The 21,434-nt window shown below is 42.8% G+C and overlaps 1 protein-coding gene across 1 annotated transcript; it reads left to right on the top strand.

Moving 5' to 3' along the window:
• The first annotated feature begins 961 nt into the window (after window positions 1–961).
• CWC25 (CWC25 spliceosome associated protein homolog) lies at window positions 962–21,213 on the top strand. Its single transcript, XM_043904372.1, has 10 exons — window positions 962–1,153; window positions 4,034–4,206; window positions 9,584–9,820; window positions 11,981–12,050; window positions 12,906–13,033; window positions 13,833–13,896; window positions 14,968–15,179; window positions 15,572–15,670; window positions 19,091–19,252; window positions 19,735–21,213. The coding sequence occupies exons 1-10, from the start codon at window positions 1,136–1,138 to the stop codon at window positions 19,847–19,849; spliced, it is 1,278 nt and encodes a 425-aa protein (XP_043760307.1). The 5' UTR covers window positions 962–1,135; the 3' UTR covers window positions 19,850–21,213.
• The last annotated feature ends 221 nt before the right edge of the window (window positions 21,214–21,434 follow it).

Below are 21,434 nucleotides of genomic sequence, written 5' to 3'. Positions count from 1 at the left end.
CCAACCCAGGTATGGAACCCAGGTCTCCCACATTGCAGGCGGATTCTTTACCAGCTGAGCCACAAGGGAAGCCTGCTTTTTTTTTTTTTTAGTAAGCATTAACTTAGAAGGGTCTCCCATCGTTTTTCTACTTACAATCCCCTAGTGGCATTAACTATTTAATCAAGTACTTTATCAATACCAGATGTGAGGGGTGGGATCTCAGCAGATGAACCTCCATGCCTTAGATTAGGAGGGATGCCTCTTCCACCATAAACGAAGGGAAAGGAAAGGGTGATGCAGGGAAGCTGATGGAATTTCGGTTGGCTGGTTTCTGTTTAACTCCGTAAAATAAGCCTGGGGAAAGGGGGGAAAGGGAGGTGGCTGTTAGTCGAGGTTTGAGGAGAGTGCTGATTTAAAAAGACGTTTTACAAACTCCGGGTGGCCTAGGCTGGTCCACGCTGGGGCTCGGGAGTGAGATCCAGAAGGGAGCTCCCAAGGATGCCACAGTGCACTGCCATGGCAACAGAACCGCCAGGTGAGGCCCAGGCTCAATTAGAACACCCAAACAGCGCGTGCGTGCGAAGTCGCTTCAGTAGCCGGGGCTCCTCTGCCTACGGGATTCTACAGGAAAGAATACTGGAGTGGGTTGCCATGCCCTCTTCCAGGGGGATCTTCCTGGCTCAGAGATGGAATCTGCCTCTCCATGTCTCCTTCACTGGCCAGTTGGGTTCTTTACTACTAGCGCCACCTTGGAAGCACGACCCCACAGAGCTTCCTCTTATTAACACACCATTTGGAAAGCCACGGGGAAGAGCCAACTCGAGCTGACCGAAAGTAAACCACAAATCCCGCGATATCATGGGCCGTATCCCGTGAGACTGCTCGCGAAGCTACCGCCACGTAACGCGACAGCTAGGTGTTTTTTTTTTTTTTTTTTTTGCGACAGCTAGTATTAAACGTCACTGTCCTGCGACGCTGTCTCTGTAATAGGACGTCCTCCCGGAAGTGGGCTCTGGATCGGGCAGTGAAAGTGGTAGCCGGTTGCCCCCGGGACCGGATCTCGGGAGGTCGTTGTTGAACTATTTCTCCAAGTTTCTCTCCTATCCTTCCTGCGTCTTCTAGATCCGCGGAGTGAGGAAACATCTCCACCATCATGGGAGGCGGAGACCTGGTAAGTGAGGGAGCCAAGGGCTGGGGGAGGACCGAGGCCCGAGACCAAGTGGGGCTGGGGACGGCTGTGGCGGTGAGTATTCTTGATAACGCAGCTGTGCTTTCGGTGAGAGGGAGCTGTAGCCCTGGACAGGGGGCGGATCACGGAGGCCTTGGAGGGACGGGGCGGAGACTTGGAAAGGTGTGTGAGGTGGGTCGCCAAGGATGGCAGGTGGTGTTTGTTGGCAGGAAACCCTTCTGGCTGGAAATTCTGGGGAGCTTTGGGACGGTTGGAACCGTGGCTAGGAAAGGAGGCAGGTATGGAGGACGTGTCACGCAGATTTTGTTTTGTGTATTTTGTCTTGGGGTACCTCGCCTTTCCTGAACTAGGAATTCAGTCTTGTCCTGCGCTGTAGTTGTGATGACTTGTGCCCCATTCTCCTCATCCCTGAGCCGTGTTCTGGGATCACAGATCTTCCTCATGTTGACCTTTCTGACTTTCAGTCCTTTGGTGCAGCATTCTGATCTGTAGTGGCAGAGCTTTCTTCTGCGTTCATTGTCGTTCAGTCGCTCAGTTCAGTTCAGTCGCTCAGTCGTGTCCAATTCTTTGTGACCCCATGGACTGCAGGACGCCAGGCTTGCTGTCCTTCACTGTCTCCAGAGTTTGCTCAAACTCATGTCCATTGAGTCAGTGATGCCGTCCAACCATCTCATCCTCTGTAATCCTCTTCTGCTTTCAGTCTTTCCCAGCATCAGGGTCTTTCCCAGTGAGTCGGCTCTTTGCATCAGGTGACCAAAGTATTGGAGCTTCAGCTTCAACATCAGTCCTTCCAATGAGTATTCAGGATTGATTTCCTTTAGGATTGACTGGTTTGATCACTTTGCAGTCCAAGTGACTCTCAAGAGTCTTCTCCAACACCGCAGTTCGAAAGCATCAGTTCTTTGATGTTCAACCTACTTTATAGTTCAACTCTCACATCCATATATGATTAGTGGAAAAACCATAGCTTTGACTATATGGACCTTTGTCAGCAAAGTGATGTCTCTGTTTTTTAATATGCTGTCTATGTTTGTCATGGCTTTTCTTCCAAAGAGCAAGTGTCTTTTAATTTCATGGCTTCAGTCACTGTCCGCAGTGATTATAAGTTATGTGGCTAGTTCTCATAACCTGTATAGCCACCAAATGGGAAAATATACCCATAAGAATGTGGTTCAATATCAGAAAAATGCTAATCTCCTGAAAGTGTAGCTAATTGAATCAGCAAATAGATCCGTTTAGCCATTTGTCTAGTAGCTATATTAGAGTTTGTCAGATGTTATCAATTAGAATGACTTCCAAGATACCATCAAGGTTCGTCAGATTTAGTGTCTTCAAGTAGCTGCATTTAGGGACAGGAAAGCTCGAATCCAAAGTTTCTCAGCCTCACCACTATTGACATTTCGGGCTGGATAATTGTTGTGTGTGTAGTCCTGTGCATGTAGGATGTTTAGCAACATCCCTGGCCTCTGGCTAGTGGCACCTTTCTCCCCGAGTTGTGACAACCAAAAGTGTCTACAGACATTCCCGAATGATCCTTGAGACGCAGTCACCTGTATTGAAGGCAAGTGAGAAAGGACCATTAGGACAAGGTGGAGGGTGGGGGAGGAAGGGTTGAATAATCTGATGAGGGGAAAGTGAAAGGTTGCTGCTGTGAGCCATGTGTTATGCCGGAATTTGTGACCTCCGGAGGAGAGGATTTTGAACTGGGATCAGAGATGGGGCTTGAGTACTTGGAGCTTTTTGTGTACCAAAGTTTTATTAAAGTATAACAGAGATAGGGAAAGCTTCTGACATAGATGTCAGAAGGGGACAGAGTGCCCCCTTGCTAGTTTTTAACAAGGTGTTTTATGTCTGTTAGAAAGCTTTTAATCAGATAAGAGAGATACCTCAAGATTGAGGAAATTTCACCAGGCCTTTCCAATCCTGATCCTCTCCAATTCATTCTTTACGTGCTAAGCTGGTCATGCATTTTAGCTGCATATGAATGTTTAATATTTTCTACTGCCAACAGGATAATTCAGTCCCTTAACATGGTTAATAAGGCCCTTAACCTGTTACTTTCTTTATTGGCTTCATCTTGAGTCCCCTTCCCATCAGGTTACTCTCCTATCTCCAGCCATGCTGAATTATTTGTATTCTGTTCTTTTTCACCTCTGGGCCTGCAGCTGTGTGTGCTGTTACCTCTCTTTGGAAATCTACTCCTCTCATCCCTGCTTCCTACATCACTGGGATAATTTATAATTGTCCTTAGATGTCACTTCCTCCAGAAAACCTTCCCTGGTTGGGAAGCTGAACCAATGCAGTGACTCATGGGGAGGAAGGCAGAAGTGAAGCACTCCTTGAGGGTGAAAGGGAAGATCAGAGTCAGGGGGAGACTCTTGGGAAGGAAGGTTGAAAGAGGTACTAGGTGTGGTTGTAAACCATGCAAGTTCAAGGCAAGTTCAGTGGACTCAAGGAAAAGAAGGTTGTATTCTTAAGAATGTGTCCAATGCCAAAGACACTTGAGTTCTTTCACCTTTCAGAGTCTATATCTTCCCACCTCTCTGCCTCATTCCTGTATTGTCATCGCCAACCCTCACTTCAGGCATGGCCTGTGGAAGTTAGACTCATACATTTCAGGATAGAAGTAGTTGAAGGGAATCTCGGAGGGGCCTGTTCTATTCTGAAATTTTATATACTTGAACAACCTCTCCTCCGCCTGCCACATGTGAGAGATTGTTGGGTGCCAACCTCGCCGTTGTTAGAGACATCTTGCCCTTACATGGCTGCCTTGGCATGAACAGGGTGGGGTGAGGCAGGCCAGTTATACTCACCACACACCTACTCCCTGTCTTGTTTTCTCCCTCCTTTCATTTGCCACAGAATCTGAAGAAGAGCTGGCACCCTCAGACCCTCCGCAATGTGGAGAAAGTGTGGAAGGCTGAGCAGAAGCATGAGGCTGAGCGGAAGAAGATTGAGGAGCTTCAGCGTGAGCTGCGGGAGGAGAGGGCCCGGGAGGAGATGCAGCGCTATGCGGAGGATGTCGGGGCTGTCAAGTAAGCAAGGCGCTGGGGCCATTTGGGCTGGGGGTGTCTTGGTGTGTGGGGAATTGCAGGCCTGTGGGTGCATCGTCCAGTTGTTGCATAATAGCTGCATAAGAGAATGAGTTTGGAGTCAGTCTGAACTGGGTTCTAAGGCTGACTTTGTATGGACTAGCCCAGCTATGTATCTGGGAGCAAGTTTGGGAGCCTCAGTGACCTCAATAGAACCAGGGGGGAGGTGAGAGTACCCAACTCCTAAGGCTTTTAGAGGATCAGATGAGATGACATGTAAAGGCCTTAGTGTAGGCCAAGTTCATGGTACACAATTGACAAGTAACTGTGACTGAGGATGACTGCCTCTGCCCTGCTTACTATGTTGAGGCCACATTCCTGCTTTTGTTAATGTGTGTACTGCAGGCTCATTTTAGGGAGGCAGTGAGGTCCCATGGAAGGAGATAGATGTTGTGTCTGTCAGTGAAAGCTTTGTGACTGTGGACAGTCTCATTCAGCTTCCTCTTGTATAATATCCGATAGAAGTAACAGATGATGTACCCTACCAGCCTCCAAAAGAGGTGATAGGAGTAAATGTGTTCTGAGAAAAATAAAAAGCATAAAATATGCAGTGCATTCCTAAATCAGAATTGAGTAAAAACTCTACAATAAAATTGAGTAGTCTGTACTGTTCCTTGTTCGTATCCTGTGGACAAGTCTCCAGGGTGACATGTGACATACTTTACACTATATTGGATATATAAGACTTTTCCTTAGTAATTTCATGACAGGAGGATTAATGACATTTGAGTGTGTGTGTGTGTGTGTGAGAGAGAGAGAGAGAAGAGACACAGACCAAGAGAGAGACTTAGTTTCAGTTCATGGAAATGGTATTACGGAATTTAGGCAGGATAACAATTACATTCTTTCAGGAAAATGGATTGGGAGAATGCCATTCTGACTTAAGTATGAGTTTAAAATATTTGGAATATTTTAAAATAAAAGGAGTTTTGGAATTTTTAAAGTACAACACAATATATTTAGGCCATTAATATATAAAATGAGCTAAGAGAATAAAATTCTGTACTTTTTTTTTTAACCATAGGCACACATTAAATTATTTTACCTTTCATACTTTTTATAAATTACATCCTTTATAATTTAAACTAAATCAGTTTCACACATTTGGACTAGTTCCTGGGCAGCTTATAAGACATTCTTATATGTGACCTTTTAGATTTTGTGAACCCTTGATTTTAAAACAAATGTCAACTTTAGACAGAATATCTGTTAGTCAGAAGAGTTTACTTCCCAACTAACCAAAAGTAAAACATTATTTTGAAATTTTTATTCAGACAAATGTTACAGATTATGCACCTGATATGTCAGAAATTTTGGGCTTTGCAGAGTCTGATGAGGTCAGAGTATAGATGAGCAGCTTCAGATTGGGAGTCCAGTGTTTACCATGTTGCTGACCCTCACGCCCTCTTATCTGCTGTGAACGGGAGGAAGGTGTTTTATATTCTTTTGATTTTTTGCCCCACCCCCATCACCCATATCCTCCAATATCATGAAACTCAAAGGTCAACATGTAGGTCCCTTTTCTCCGTTTTTCCTTGCAGACGTAGCTAGACGATCTGCTTGTCCAGCGGGCTGGCTTATGTGGTTCTTTGCAGTGCAGTGCCATTCATGTATCCAGTAAAAACCGTTTCCTGTTTAACAGCTCACGTCTATGGTTCAGATGATCTTTTTTATGTTTACTATGCTTCTCTCCTAGAACAAAGGAAAAAACCTTAATATCTACATTATCCTTGACCTTCATCCAGATTCCTCTTTGCAGTGGAGTGTTGCTTTAGTTTTCTCTGATATTATTAGAAAACTGTGTTTTCCATGCACGGTCTACACCAGCATTTCTCAGCCCTTGCACTTCGGTGTGTCCTTGGGAGATTAGATAAATGAAGATGGGAGTGATTCCCACTCAGCCAATTTCCTAAGAATAGCAGGGGTTGTCTGGGGCAAGGGCATCTGTAGATTTTAAGAGTTCCCTGGGAATTCCCTGGCCGCCCAGTGGTTAGGACACCTCTCACTTCTCGGCTTTCACTGCCGAGGGCTCAGGTTTGGTCTCTGGTTAGGGAACTAAAATCTCACAAGCCACTTGCATGGCAAAAACAAAAAATCTCCCTGGGTGAGCCTTGTGGGCAGCCTCAAGAACCTGTTCTATATCGTTAATGATAGCAACAGCAAAAATCTGTAGATTATTTCATTTTTATATGACTTTTACTCTATATCTTTTCTTATTTAAAAACTCAGAGAGAGGATCTCATTTAAAAGCAATGAGCATTGGCAGTTACTAGCTCCATTTTATTTAAACATTTTATTTACCTGTTTATTTTTGGTTAGGTCTTCATTGCTGCCCAAGGGCTTTCTGTCATTGCCGTGTGTGGGCTTCCCATTGCAGTGGCTTCTGTTGTTGGGGAGCACAGGCTGAGGCACGTGGACTCAGCAGTAGTGTACACGGGCTAGTTGCCCCGTGACGTGTGGGGTCTCAGTGTCCGGACCAGGGATCTAACTCATGTCCCCTGTATTGGGAAACTAGGTCCATTTTAGACGTGAGGATGTGGAAGTGTGAAGAAATAACTTGCATGGTTACCGGGCTGTTTAGTGGTGGAACCAGGCCAAGTCCAGTGGCACTGGATTTCTGTGATTACAACATGGTTTCTTACCAGAGGGCCTGAGGAGGACTCATATTAGTTGAGTCCTTTTTTAAAAAAAAATTTTTAATTAATGAATTGATTTATTGTTGGCTGTGCTGGGTCATTGTGGCTCCATGGACTTCTCTCTGGTTGTGGGGAGCGGGGGCTACTCTCGAGCTGTGCTGCTTGGGCTTCTCACTGTGGTGGCTTCTCATTGCTGAGCATGGTCTCCAGAGCTCAGGCTCCAGGAGTTGCAGCGGGAGGGCTCAGTGATTACCGCCCCCTGCCTCTAGAGCACAGCTTCAACAGCTGCGGCACATGGGCTTAGTGGCTCCGTGGCATGCGGAATCTTCCCAGATCAGGGATTGAACCTATGCCTGCTGCATTGGCAGGTGGATTCTTTACCACTGAGCCAACCAGGGAAGCCCTAGTTGAGTCCTTTTAAAAGCTGGAGCCCTGAAAATACTACTTCATAGAAGTATCTGTCTTCATTTTTCCTTATTTCTTCTGGACAGGTTTTGCTGTTTTGCCTTCAGGCTCCCAGCCCTCCTACCTTTTCATATCATCTCTTCTCTTTCTGTCACTTAGCTTCTTTTCCCTCATCTCATAACTGCTCCTGCTCCCCAAGGCGCAATGCTCTTCTCCCTTTATTCTCTAAAGGTGCCTCCAGGGACTTCCCTGGTGGTCCAGTGGTGGAGAACCTGCCTCCCAGTGTGGGGGACGTGGGTTCAGGCCCTGGTCAGGGAACTAAGATCACACATGCCACTGGGCAACTAAGCCCGTGCGTCACAAGATAGAAGCCCTCAAGCCACAATGAAGGCTCAGCACAGCCAATAAATGAAAACATAAAATAAAATTGTTTTTTTAAAAAAGAGTGCCTTCATTCCTCTGGTACCAGTGTCAGCTTCATGCTGATGACTCCCACGTGTATCTCTGCATATTCAGGTGTTTCTGCTTCACGTGCCCCACAGTCACCTCGTCACAATAGCTCTCAGCAGCACCGTTTGGTAATTTGTCGACCTCTGTGCCTTATTGGGTACCCTGTGAGCAGCTCAGCTGCCTGAATCTTTGTCATCTGTCCAGTGTTACTCCTCTGCCTGGCACACAGGAAGTATGCTGAGTCAGTGTTTACAAATGAATAAAAATGAGCCTTTAGTCCCCGCTTCCCAGTCCATGTTCATGTCAGGCATGTATAGGCATGATCCTTTCAGTCATCTTTGACATGTCCTTTCATTTTATTTATTTATTTTAAGATATGTTTATTTGTTTCATTTGGTTGCATCAGGTCTTAGTTGTGGCACATGGGCTCTTTCGCTGCGGGCACACAGGCTTCCCTCTGGTTATGCTGCAAGGCACTCCAGAGCTCACGGGCTCAGTAGTTGTGGCACAAGGGCTTCGTTGCTCTGAGGATATGGGATCTTAGTTCCCCAGGGATCAAATCTGCGTTCCCCCTGCATTGCATGGGTGATTCTTAACCACTGGACCACCAGGGAAGTCCATCAAACCAAACCAATAATTTTAATAAGAGAAGAGGTATCTAAAAGGTTAGACCCTCTATTATTGGTTTAAATTATTTTTATTAAAATGTGCAAACATGGGACTGCTCTGGTGGTTCAGTGGCTAAGATTCCAAACTCTCTATGCAGGGGGCCCAGGTTCATCCCCTGGTCAGGGAACTAGATCCCACGTGTGGCAACTAAGACCTGGTGCAGCGAAATAAATAAAAGTAAATATTTGAAACATTTTTTTTAAATGTGCAAAGATATAGCTAGAAAGATATTATTTATGCTTATAGTTACATAATCTTAAAAATCAATATACAAAAAATGTCATATTCAAAAATCATTGAAACTAATGTTATAGATAGTACTATTTTGATGAAACTACTTTGCTGCTTGCAATGTGAATGTGATATTGGTTGTCCCAATACATACTCTTATGAGTTCAGCACACCTTTATTGTTTGTTGCATGGAGACCCAATTTTCTCACCACTTTTTCTTTTAGAACCGCAGGGAAATATTTGGCATGATACTGTGACATAATTTGGCTTCCCTCTTTTGGCTTGAAAACGTAACTTGTTATGGCTGATCTTTTCTCATTATCTTCTTGAATGTGGTATTACCACTGGTGCCAGTGTGCCAGTAAGTTCCAAAACGTGATAAACACCACTGCGTGTGTGGTCACTGGAATTGTTCTTGGTGATGAGCTGATCCAGAATGTGCACATTAGCTGTTTCAGATGATCCTCGACATGAAGGCACTACACAAAGACTTCGTAAAGGAGACTTGAGAAGCCCTGAGCGAAGATCCACGCCCCAGGTTGAGGAACGTTCTGTCCTCACAGGTTGCTTTAGTTGTGTGGAAATGATCTCTCCTATAAAATGTAAACTCCATGACAGCAAGTACCATTTCTTCCCAAGTGCCTCATGGACTGTGGTGTTTAGCCTTTGCTGAAGAGCCTGTAGAATGAGTCCTATTCTGACCAGCCACACTTTTTTTTTTCTTTAATGTTTGGTCATGCCTTGCAACCTGTGGGATCCTAATTCCCTGACTAGGGATCGAACCCACGACGTAGACAGTAAGAGCATGGAGTCCCAACCACTGAACCGCCAGGGAATTCCCCTAGCTGTGCTTATCTATCGCTTGTGTTCAGGTTTGCAGGAGTCTACATTTTCTTTGACTATTTCTTTTTTTTTTCCCTTGAACTAGGAAAAAGGAGGAAAAATTGGACTGGATGTACCAGGGTCCTGGTGGGATGGTGAACCGTGATGAGTACTTGCTGGGGCGTCCTATTGACAAATATGTTTTTGAAAAGATGGAGGAGAAGGAGGCAGGCTGTTCTTCGGAGACAGGACTCCTCCCAGGCTCTATCTTTGCCCCGTCAGGTGCCAATTCCCTTCTGGACATGGCCAGCAAAATCCGAGAGGACCCGCTTTTCATCATCAGGTACTGATGAGGGTCTGGGAAGGGGGTTTTGTAGAGATGCTCAGCCTAGATGTTATCTTGCCTCTTGCTTTATAGTTGGGAAGAGATTGGTAAATGTACCAGACCAGACCAGATTTATCCATTTACCCTTAGTCATTAAATAATAAGAGGTAGAAGCAAGGTTAGAAAGACTGGCAGCTTCTTAGAAATTTGGGGGTATGTATAGAGTTCTTTTCCCCTCCCCTCTCCCCCTCCCTTTGTTTATTTGTTTTCATAGCAGAACCCTTTAAAAAGAAACTTTATAATCTTACTTGAAATCTTAATACAGAACAGATCAAAGTAAAGCTGCCTTTTGGGTGTTAAATAAAATCATGTAGTGTGTGTTTTTTTTTTTTTAATTTGCATAAATTTTATTTCAAGGATATGAGATTGAACATTGAAAATGTTTATTTCTTATTTATATATCTTTATATGTACATATTTTCTCCCATTTTGTAGTAAAATATGCATAACATAAAATTTACCATCTTAACTCTTTTAAAGTGTACAGTTCAGTGGCAGTAGGTACATTCACATTGTTGTGCAATCATTACCCCCACTCATCCTTCTCCAGAGCTTTTTCATCTTTGCAGCTGAAACCTTATATTCATTAAATAATAAGTCCCCATTCCCTCCTCTTCCCAGTTCCTGGCAACCACTTCTACTTTCTGTCTTTATGAGAATACTCTAATTGCTTGTATAAGTGGAATCATATGGTATTTATTTTTTTGTTGACTGGCCTATTTCACTGAGCATGTCATCAAGGTTTATCCATGTTAGCATGTGTCAGAATTTCTGTTTTAAAAATTGTGGTAAAATGCACATGATGTACAATTTCCCATTTAAACCATTTTATGTATACAATTCAGTAGTAGGGCATTTGAATTATTATTCAGTCAATCTCCAGAAGTTTTTCATCTCTTTGTTTTTTGGTTTTTGGTGAGGCTTACTGGATCTTCCCCAACCAGGGGTTGAGCCCAGGCCACTGAAGTGAAAGCCCGGAATCTTAACCTCTAGGCCACCAGGAAAATCCTCATCTTACAAAACTGAAAATCTATACCCATTAAACAACTTTCCATTTCCCCTCCCCCACAGTCCCTGGGAACCACTATTGTGCTTTCCATTCCTATTGTTGGACTAGTCTCAGCCTCATAGAAGTGAAATCGTTCAGTATTTGCTTTTTTGTGAGTGGCTTATTTCACTTCGTACAATGTCTTCAAGGTTCACCCAGGTTGTATCAGAATTTCCTTCTTTCCTAAGACTGAATGATAGTTGCATGTTTATACCACATTTTTTAATCCATTCATCTCTCATGCCCATTTGGATTATTTCCCCCTTTTAGCTATTATGAATAATACTGCTATGAACATTGGTGTATAAATATGCATATTATTTTATAAACTCCTTTTTTCCACCTAATCATACATGTGGGGCATATTTTTTTATTGCTGACCACGCTTTTATAACATCAGTTTTAATATCTATATTGTATGGATATACCATAATTTATTTTATTACTATTCTCCTATTGAATCCCTAACTTGTTTCCAGGCTTTCATTGTTCTAATATGAACAACTTTTTAGTGACCTTCTTTGATTATATCCCTTCAATAATAAATTCTTGAGGAAGCATTTGTAAGATTAAAGAGTTTGTGAGTAGGTACAGGCTGTGATAAATGTTGCCAAATTGTCCTCCAGGAAAATTGACCTGTTTATCCTCCTATGAATATATGAGAATAAGACTTCTTGAAAGACGAATCCATTCTCTTTACTTTTCAGTGTGTTATCATGCTAAACAGTGGAGGTAGTATTGAAATGCTGCATACGTTTGATACACAAGATGACATACATTTACTTGACCAGTTAGGAAGCCTTGAGCATGAAGCTTAACAAGCAACAGACCAAACTTACTTTCTTGCACAACAGGGAGCCAGTATGGACTTTACCCATAATATGCAATCCCTCATGCAGACTTGGGGAAGATTTCTGGCTTTCACACCGTCATGCAGATTGCAGCATAGGGCTTGTCTGCCTGCATTTAGAAAAAAATTGCTGCATAGAGTTACGGAGAGTAGAATGAATGACTTAATTCCCTTTCTGAAGAAATAATCATAATTTTTATAACTTCTTCTCTTTCTTTAGGAAGAAAGAGGAGGAGAAAAAAAGAGAAGTATTGAATAATCCTGTGAAAATGAAGAAAATCAAAGAATTGGTAAGTAGTGCATTATGTAAGCATTAAGAACTACTTAACATGAGAACTCCTCTCCATTTATTCTTTTTTTTTTCCTTCTCTCCATTTATTCTTATGAGAGGGAAAACAGAATGGCTTTAAATGTCTTTGTCTTTTAGAGACTGTCTCCTGGTGATTTTATGCAATCTTATATCAAGCTTAGTTATGCTTGATTTTCTCTTTTATGTCTTTTGGTTGGAAATGCAGCATGTGATGTCATTCTTCCAGAAAAAGAAGGGTTTTGGGATATGCCTGTGGAAAGCATGATTGTACACTGTGTTTAGGAGATCAGGTGTTATCCCATTCATCATTAGGGCCCATTCATCATTCACATATTATGTGGCTGTTTCTTTTTTCTTTTTTAACTTTTTATTTATATTGGAGTGTAGCTGACTGTTGTGATAGTGTCAGGTTGACCACAAAGGACTCAGACTTATATACACATGTATCCATTCTCCCCTAAACTCCCTTTATGTGCATGTTTCTTGGATCAGTTGGTAAGAAAAGTTTAAAAATTGATCTTGCAGTCCCTAATTACTTTTAGTGCAGTTGGATTCTTTTGACAGAAAAGAAATTCCTAGGCAGTGGTTCTGGGGACTGTTTCAAAACACAGATTCCCAGCCCCACCCACCAGAAAGTCCATTCTGTAGTCTAGTGGGTGTTTCTGCACAACCAGGGTCAAGACCCTCCACTGTTGTCAACAGAGGGCAGCTGATTGATCATGTCCCCGAATCCCTGTAGACCCAGCGACCTGGAGTCAGGCAGTTTGCGCATGACCCTCAGAGAGACTGATAGGTCTGGATAATCTTGCGCTGTTATGTTCTGGGTATTTTCTAGTTGCAAATGAGTCTGGAAAAAAAGGAGAAGAAGAAGAAGAAGGAGAAGAAAAAGAAGCACAAGAAACATAAGCACAGAAGCTCAGGCAGCGATCGTTGCAGCAGCGAGGATGAGCGCAGCCGGGGGAGGTGAGAGCACTGCGCGGCCTCCTGCACCACTGAGTCGCTCACTCTCATTCCTTCCACAGAAGTGGACGAGCGCCTGCTCTGGGCCGAGAACCGCTAGGTTCTGGGGGCTCGGTGGAGGGCACTTGCACACTCTGGCTCTCTGCCCATGGAGTTGCCAGATAGCATTAGAGTTCCTAGAGGTGCTGGCAAGATCCCCAGCAGGACTGGCTGCAGCCGTGTCAGTCCTAAATCAGATGTCCTGGATGCGACTTTCAGCTCTTTTTATTTTTATTTATTTATTTACTTTTTGGCCGCACCGCATGGCATATGGGATCTTAGTTCCTCGATGAGGGATGGGACCTGCGCTTCTTGCATTGGAAGCTCGTAATCTCAACCGCTGAACTGCCAGAGCAGTCCCTCATTTCAGCTCTTGATTCCACCAAGACTGAAGTGGGTTCTATGGAGGCTTTTTCTTTTTTTTTTTTAAATGCATTAATGGGCCCATCTGGGCCTGTTCTGTGTCTTCTCTGAGGGAGCCGCCAGCGCTGTCGCTGCTGACTCAGAGTCCCTAGAATAGCAGCACGAGGTGAGAGGAGAATGTGCTCGGGCGCTGGGGCTGAAAAGTGAGGCCCACGGTTTTTCACAGGAAAAACATGACTGTGCTGATGCATCTTCCAGCAAAGATAGAGAAACATACTCCCACATGAGAGCCGGGAGGTGGGAGAGGTCACATTTGAAACAGGAAGCACATTTCAGCACAGAGCTGTAAACTGGACCTTTAGGCGTCTTCTTTTTCAATAGTATGTGTTTAATCTCTTAGATCTCAAAAGAAGATGGCAAATTCTTCCCCTGTTTTGTCCAAAGTCCCTGGATATGGCTTACAGGTAAGGATATGGCTTCTCAAAGGGAGTGACTGTGGGACCATGGAACGTGCCAACCTGGCAGCCTTTTTGGATATAGAGCATTTTTTTTTAAACTTTTTATTTCATTTTGGAGTATAGCTGATGTCATGATAGTTTCAGGTGTATAGCAGAGGGACTCAGCCATATATATACATGTGTCCATTCTCCTCCAAACTCCCCTCCCATCCAAGCTGCCACATAACATTGAGCAGAGTTCCCAATGCTATATACAGTAGGCCCTTACTGGTTATCCATTTTAAATGTAGCAGTGTGTACCTGTCCATCCCAAACTCCCTAACTATTCCTTCCCCCAATCTTTCCCCCTGGCAACCATAAGTTCATTCTCTAAGTCTGTGAGTCTGTTTCTGTTTTGTAAACAGTTTCATTTCTATCATTTTTAGATTCTGCATATCAGGGATGTCATACATATTTCTCCTTTGACTGACTTTTATTTCACTCAGTATGACAGTCTCTAAGTCCATTCATGTTGCTGCAAGGACATAGAGCATTTTTAGCAGCCAGTCAGACACACAGAAAGAAGGGACTTTGGGCAGCAGAGACTGGGATTGCTGGGGAACAGGCCTCTTCCCTACTCCTGAGCCTTTCACTAAGCTGAAGTCCCTCTGAGTAGAGGGGCTAAACCACCAATGGGCATTTAGGCATCCCCCCTTCCTTCTGCAGGTAATTTACATGAAATGCATACATTTTAAGTGTACGGATTGACGATTTTTTGATAAATGTACATCCCTCTGGACTCCTTTTTTCCCCTCAGGTCCTGTCCTCCATGTTCTGCGTCCTACTCCCCCTCAGGCTATAGAGAAGAGCCAGGCCAATTTAATATATCGCTTGGGCGATATATCCTTTTAGGTCATTCTGAGGATGACTTTCCTTAGTGTATGTAGCTCTCAGTGATAACCGTATGATGGGATTGGTGTACCCAGTGGGCCCCTTATTGGACCTCAGTGTTTATTCTTTTTCTTGTTTCACTGCATCTTCTCCTGAGCTGCTGGATCTTCCTACATACAGCTTTCCTTCCTTTCCTTGATGATACAGGTCAGGAACTCCGACCATAGTCAGGGACTGCAGGGTTCTCTGATGGCTGAACGAAAGGGAGCGCATGGATTAAAGAATTATTCCAGGTCCAGGAGCTCCTCTTCCTCACCTCCCAGACATACCAGCAAGAAGAGCACCAGGGAAGCAGGGTCCCGGGATAGGAGGTCCCGATCCCCTGGCAGAAGGTCTCGATCCCCAAGGCCAAGCAAACCGTGAGTGTGGGAATTCAGTGGGCAATAACCTGTGAATGTGGGGGGCCTGGTCACAGCTGGGGTTTGCTTTTGGCCATATCTGTTCATCAACTCTTCCAAATGTCTTTGCTTTGTTACTATTGTTCCTTTTTTTTTTTTTCAATGTAAAGCTCAAATTTATAGAACTACATACACATATACTATTTGTATGTGTGGAATCTCTGGAGTGAGAGTAATACCAAATCTTACGTATCCTTATGCCTTTGTTTTTCTTCCAGTTCTTCCCTCTATTTTCTTCAATTTGGCTTATGATTCTGAAGCTGTTAGCTTTTCTTCCATCTTTTGAAGGACATGATAGAAGCCCCTATATTGAAAAAGCTTTTCTCCTCTCTGCCCTCTGTATCTTGTTACAGGCACAACTCTAAGGTAAATAGGAAAGACAGAGGCCGAAGTAAGAGCCCATCTCCTAAAAAGGAGGTTTACCAAAGGCGGCATGCTCCTGGGTACACCAGGTGAGTCCAGAGCCCAGGAGGTCCACTTCAGACTCCCAGGCCTGAGTCTAGGAGTGGCTCAGACCAGGGCAAGAGGATAATCTGTATCACCTTTTTTGTCTACCCCTTTCTTATTCCACTTGTTAACTTTTAACCATCCACCCCCACCCCTTACTCCATGTGAGTCACATTGAAAGGACAAAGTAAATAGTTTTGAACTATTGAACTGATGACCAATTCATTAAGTGATTCTCTGTCAACATCTGTAAACCACGGTTATTCTCACAGAGATTTCCACAGGAAGCTTTTCTTAAGAGTGCTCCTTTCTTGAGGCATCAGCTGAAAGGGAAGCAGGGTGGTCTTGAGAGCAAATGCCCTAAGATCAACTCTGCATTTGAGTTAGGTATGGCTTGGGTCTGACAGACAATGGATGTACAGTCTTGGGACCTGAGTGGAGTTGGCTGTGCCCTTGAGAGGCTGTCCCAAAGGGTCTCAATTGCTCTTAGAAGTTATTAGATGAGGGAATTCCCTAGTGGTCCAGTGGTTAGGACTCTGCACTTTCACTGCTGAGGGCTTGGGTTCAATTCCTGGTGAAGGAACTAAGATTTGGCAAAAAAAAAAAAAGAGTTGGGCAACTTTTGTGTACTTCCTTTAACTGCCTCCCCAGTTGGCTGCATATTCGAATCACCTGAAAAGCTTAAAGAAAACCCAAAATCCCATTCCCTGGTGGCTGCTATGATATAATTTCTGGGAGGATGAGATGGTTAGTTAGGATCAGCGACTCAATGGACATGAATTACCTCAGTAATTCCAGTACACAACCAGCACTGAAAAATCACTGAGTTCATAACAACCTCTTTCAATCACTATGGTATTAGAAGAGATGCAGACCCTAAGGTCCCTTTTAACTCTTAATTGCCTGATTCCCTAAGTTTAAGGTTTAATTTTGACTGGCAACTTTCCAAAATATTACATACTTCCCTGCCTTCCAGAGAAGGAGGGTATACTGCATGGTATTTAATCTATTGTTGGTATCGCTGGGTCAGTTCTTCAGCTGTGCTCTAATCCATGCTCTTCTTAGGGGTACATGCTCATGACTATGTGTTGGTTTTTTTTTTTTTTAATATATTTTTAAGACTCTTGGTCAGTGCCAGGTCTGCTTTTTCAGATCCTGCTTTGTTTTTCTCTCTCTTTTGCCATCTGCCATCACTTGAATTTGTCTCATTTTGTCAACCTTTTCTTAGTGCTGTTAGAATTTTTGTTGAATTTTGTGATTTAGAATGAGTTAGAATAAACAGGTTCCTACTGTATAGGACCAATAGACCGATATTTCAATAAAATTTAAATAAAAAAGTGAGTTAGAGCCCTCAAGATCTCAGTCTTCCAGGAATGGAAACACAGAAACTTCAAAGGATGGATTTTGTGATCTCCTCTTTTTCGTTTGGTGTTCCACGTAGTTGAACACCAAAGATGTAACCAAGATTTGGGTACTGAAAAACGAAAGAAAGATTACAACTGTAAAACCTTTCTTAGCACTATTTATATTGTTTCTCAGATTCTGAGTCATTGGATATTTCCTCAAGGGTCTGAGGGTTCTGCAAGAATTTAAAATTTTTTGAGTTCTCTTTTGAATGTTTTGTTTTAATTAGTGATCTGAAACACCTTTCTTGTCAATTGAAAAGATGAAGCTTCTCCCTTTTCTCCACATCTTTACCAACCTTTATTTGTGGTCCTTTTGATGCTAGCCATTCTTCAGGTGTGAGGTGATATCACGTTGTGGTTTTGATCTGTTTTTCTCTGATGTTTAGCAGTGCTGAGCATCTTTTCATGTGCATGTTAACCATCTGTATATCTTCTTTGGAAAAATGTCTCTGCAGGTCTTCTACTCATTTTTTAGTTGGGTTGTGTGTTCTGCTATTGAGTTGTTTGAGCGTTTATTTAATTTGGATATTAACTCTTTGTCAGTCATGTTATTTGCAAATATATTTTTTCCCATTCAGTAAATTTTTTTGTTTTGTTGATAGTTTCTTTTGCTGTTCAAAAGCTTTCAGGTTTGATCTGGTCCCATTTGTTTATTTTTGCTTTTGTTTCCTTTGCCTGAGCAGACAGATTAAAAAAAAAAATTGCTATGACTTATATGTCAAAGAATGTTCTACCTGTTTCTTCTAGGAGTTTTATGGTTTCTGGTTTTATATTTGGGTCTTTAATCCATTTTGAGTTTATTTTTATATGTGGTGTGATAAAATGTTCTGATTTTATTCTTTTACATGTAGCTGTCTGGTGTGGTTCTCCTGTGTGGTTCAGTTTCTCTAGAAACTACCAGAGTCTACCCTCTAGAGGGTCTCCTGTAGATGTTTGGGAGAGCAGGCCCTGACTTCCCCTGAGTCAGGCATAAGGATCCCGGGATGTCTTAATTGTTCCTTATATAGACTTTAAATTAGCCCCTTTGTTTTCATCCTCGTGCACCACACTCCAAAGTATTAAAGCCTACAGTACCTGAAGCTCTCCTGGGTTTTACAATGTGAATTGCCTCTGATCAGTATCAGGCACTTATGATTCAGTTTCCTCTAATTTGTTAAAGTGGTTACCACTCCTTCATCCTCTTGTATCTTCTGACAGTTTGTTCACATATGTCTTATCTAGAGTTATTTCCTCTTCCATTTTCTTTTTAGTTAGTGGGGTTTTTGAAGGGGAGTCTTCCTTTCGATAGATAACTTAATGTCAGATTTTTAGTATCTTAAGTTTATTTCTCAAAATTGGGCTCCCACTCCCTTATGGGACTCTGAAATTATTTTTCCTTTTAAAGGGGGATCTGTATATCACACCAATTTGAGAAACAATAGATTTGGATGTCTTATATTGGTAAATAGTGATTGAGCTGGTTCATCACCTCCTCTTCTTGCTCTTCATTTGCAGTGAGTGCTAGGAAGGAAGACCTATCTATTACTGTCTAAGACTAAGTTAAATTCTTCAGGCAACTTGCTTCTAGCTTAGTCCTGAATGATATACTCATGAGCTATGTCCATGAATTTCTAAGCATCTCCAGTGGGTAGGTGGTAGATGTCATCCATCACATGGATAAACTTGGTTCCCTGTTCTTCTATAAGTTGTTAAACAAACAATTGGAATATAATTGCCATAGATGGAGGCTCCTGATTAGTTCTTATTATGTATTTATTGTTTCAGAATAATTACTCTAGAGATTATTGAATGAGAGTATGGATTCCTTCACTAAAAGTTGTTGAAATTTGAATGAAACCACCTGATGAAGTTGTTAGGAAGGAAGGAAACTTGCTGAGTGTGGCACTGGGCTGGGCATTTCCAAGGGAAGAGAGCTATGGGCTGGAGAACCTGGGTCCTACCTGGTTTCTCTTCCTGTGGTATTTCTATTTTTTTGTCTGGGAGAGAAGTAGGCCCTAGGGTGATTTTTGTGTTCAACAGAAAGCTCTCATCAGAGGAGCTGGAGCGAAAAAGGCAAGAGATGATGGAAAACGCCAAGTGGCGGGAGGAAGAGAGGCTGAACATCCTCAAGAGGCATGCCAAGGATGACGAGCGGGAGCAGAGGCTGGAGAAGCTAGACTCCCGGGATGGGAGGTTTATCCAGTGAGTGCATCTTTTCCCTGCCTAACAGCTTTCATGGCAGTGGTCCCAAGGAGGCAATCAGAAAACTGCTTCATTCACTGTGTTCCCAGTGTTTCTGTGTCTGTGTGGAGCTCAGCCCCCAGACACCTTTGTTGCGCTTCTCAACTTCTGGCCAGACAGTGGGATGTTTTTGATTTGAGGGGAGGAGAAATGAATTGGTATTTTACTGAATCTTCTTGGCCTTCTAAGAATTCATGGCTCAGGAAGCCTTTTTCAAATGAGGCTTGGACTTATTTTCCAGAACAGATAAATTTTCCCTTACAAATTTGTAAAAAAATTGAGTTCCAGATGGAGCTACTCAAAAGTTATCTATGTAGACTTAAAGAGAGCTTGTATTTCTACAGCTGCTTTATGGCTAACAACCTGTTTCTTCTAAGTCTGCCAGGTAGTTGACCAGTTAACAAATGCTTGTTACTTAACTTTCCCCTGTCTTCTCTTTCCAGCCGCATGAAGCTAGAGAGCGCATCTACCTCCTCTCTGGAAGATCGGGTGAAGCGGAATATTTACTCTCTCCAGAGAACCTCAGTAGCTCTGGAGAAGAACTTTATGAAAAGATGAAAGCCATCCCCTCTCTTGCTGGTTTTCCTGAAATTTCCAGGGAGGCTGCTGATCCCTTAAAAATTCTCTTTATAAGAGTTCAAATGGCTTCTTTCACAGATGTCAAACCACCACTGTTCAAAGTGACTTTCCTCCACGGATTCCAGAAACAGCTCAGTTCTTTTGAGAACCAGTGTGACTTGCTCTGTGGGACCCTTGGTAACTTTTGCTGGGTGCAGAGTAGGTTTTTCAATGGGTAGGCACTGGGACATTTAGGTGTGAGCACTCATCTTGCTCTGGAGGGAGCCTCCCTATGCCTCTTCCCTCCACCTGTGTGAACAGACTTAACCCTACCACCTCAGAATAGACTGGACCTTTCAGAAACCTCTCTCCTCTGAATCACCCAGAAAGATTGTTCTTACCAAGGTAAATGAATACTTAACTTGATTTAGTAGATGATGTGACAGAATGATGTCAGATTAGGGCAGAGCCAAGGCGTCGACAAAGAATCTGGGAGGGAAAACAATGCAAAAAAAAAAAACCCTAAATGAACTGTTAAACTATTTGGACTATCAAACTGTAAAATATAGTGTGTGTATATGTATAAATTATAATTTTTACATGCTTTTGGAAAAAAAGAAGTTAGCTTTGTGAGACTATCTTGTTTGGTAAGTGACTTTACTATGTAATAGAACCTCATTGTATCTTGTTATCCAGTAACACAGTAAGGCAGGTCAGCTTTTCTTTCCTCTGCAAATCTGGCAAATTTTGGAAGGGCCCAGGATTTGTTGATAGGATCTAGGTTATCTGTCCTTTTTACACTGCTTATAGTCTCTGATGTGGGCAGTGCAGAAATGAAGTCAAATCATTTTAGGAGTCAGGACCAAACTCTCAGTATGCACCCTGGCTCTTAAAAGAAAGTATAGTGGAAGCTGTTTATTTCATGCCTTCCCTTTTATCATGTAGTAATCTTATTTCAAAGTCTAGGTTTACAGGAGTTGTTTGGTATTATTTTTTAGTCAGGTATTAAAAAAAAACAAAAAAATCCAAACTCATAGGCTCAATCTCCTGTCTTCACCCCTTTCCTGTCTCCTACCAGAAGCCCTCATTTGACTCAGGAGTCCTAGGTACTCTTGATCCACACATTAGTTGGGCTAGTTCCTTGTTCTGCTAATTCCTAATTCTTAAACGAATTTGGATTTATATTTTTTGAGCACTTATGCTGCCAGACACTGTTATGCTTAAAACCCAGCCTTTCCCCAGAGAGAAAGTAACATACACTTGTTACTCAATTTAACACCTTATCCCGCTTCCCTATACTAGGGTTAATTATGTCTTTTATTACTTGGTAATAAAAACTACATTTATTTTTGTAACTGTGTAAAGAGCCACCTGTGCTGAGTACCGAATTCCCATACAGAACTATGTTGATCCACGATTTGTGTCCAACATAAAACGGAGAGCCTTAGTCCGAGAGGAATTATGAAGAAAGCGTGGGCAGCTTACTCAAAGATTTCACCGAGTGAGCCAGAGAGTAAGACGATTATAATTCCCTGCCGTATGATAGGTGTCTTAAGGTGCCAGCCTGCCCCTGAACCGGACGCTT

The sequence above is a fragment of the Cervus elaphus genome, chromosome 5 (assembly GCF_910594005.1).
Source record: "Cervus elaphus chromosome 5, mCerEla1.1, whole genome shotgun sequence".
In the NCBI taxonomy this organism is placed as follows: domain Eukaryota; kingdom Metazoa; phylum Chordata; class Mammalia; order Artiodactyla; family Cervidae; genus Cervus; species Cervus elaphus.
The sequence above is the reverse complement of the archived record's forward strand: the minus strand, read 5'-3'. Positions and strand labels throughout refer to the sequence as shown.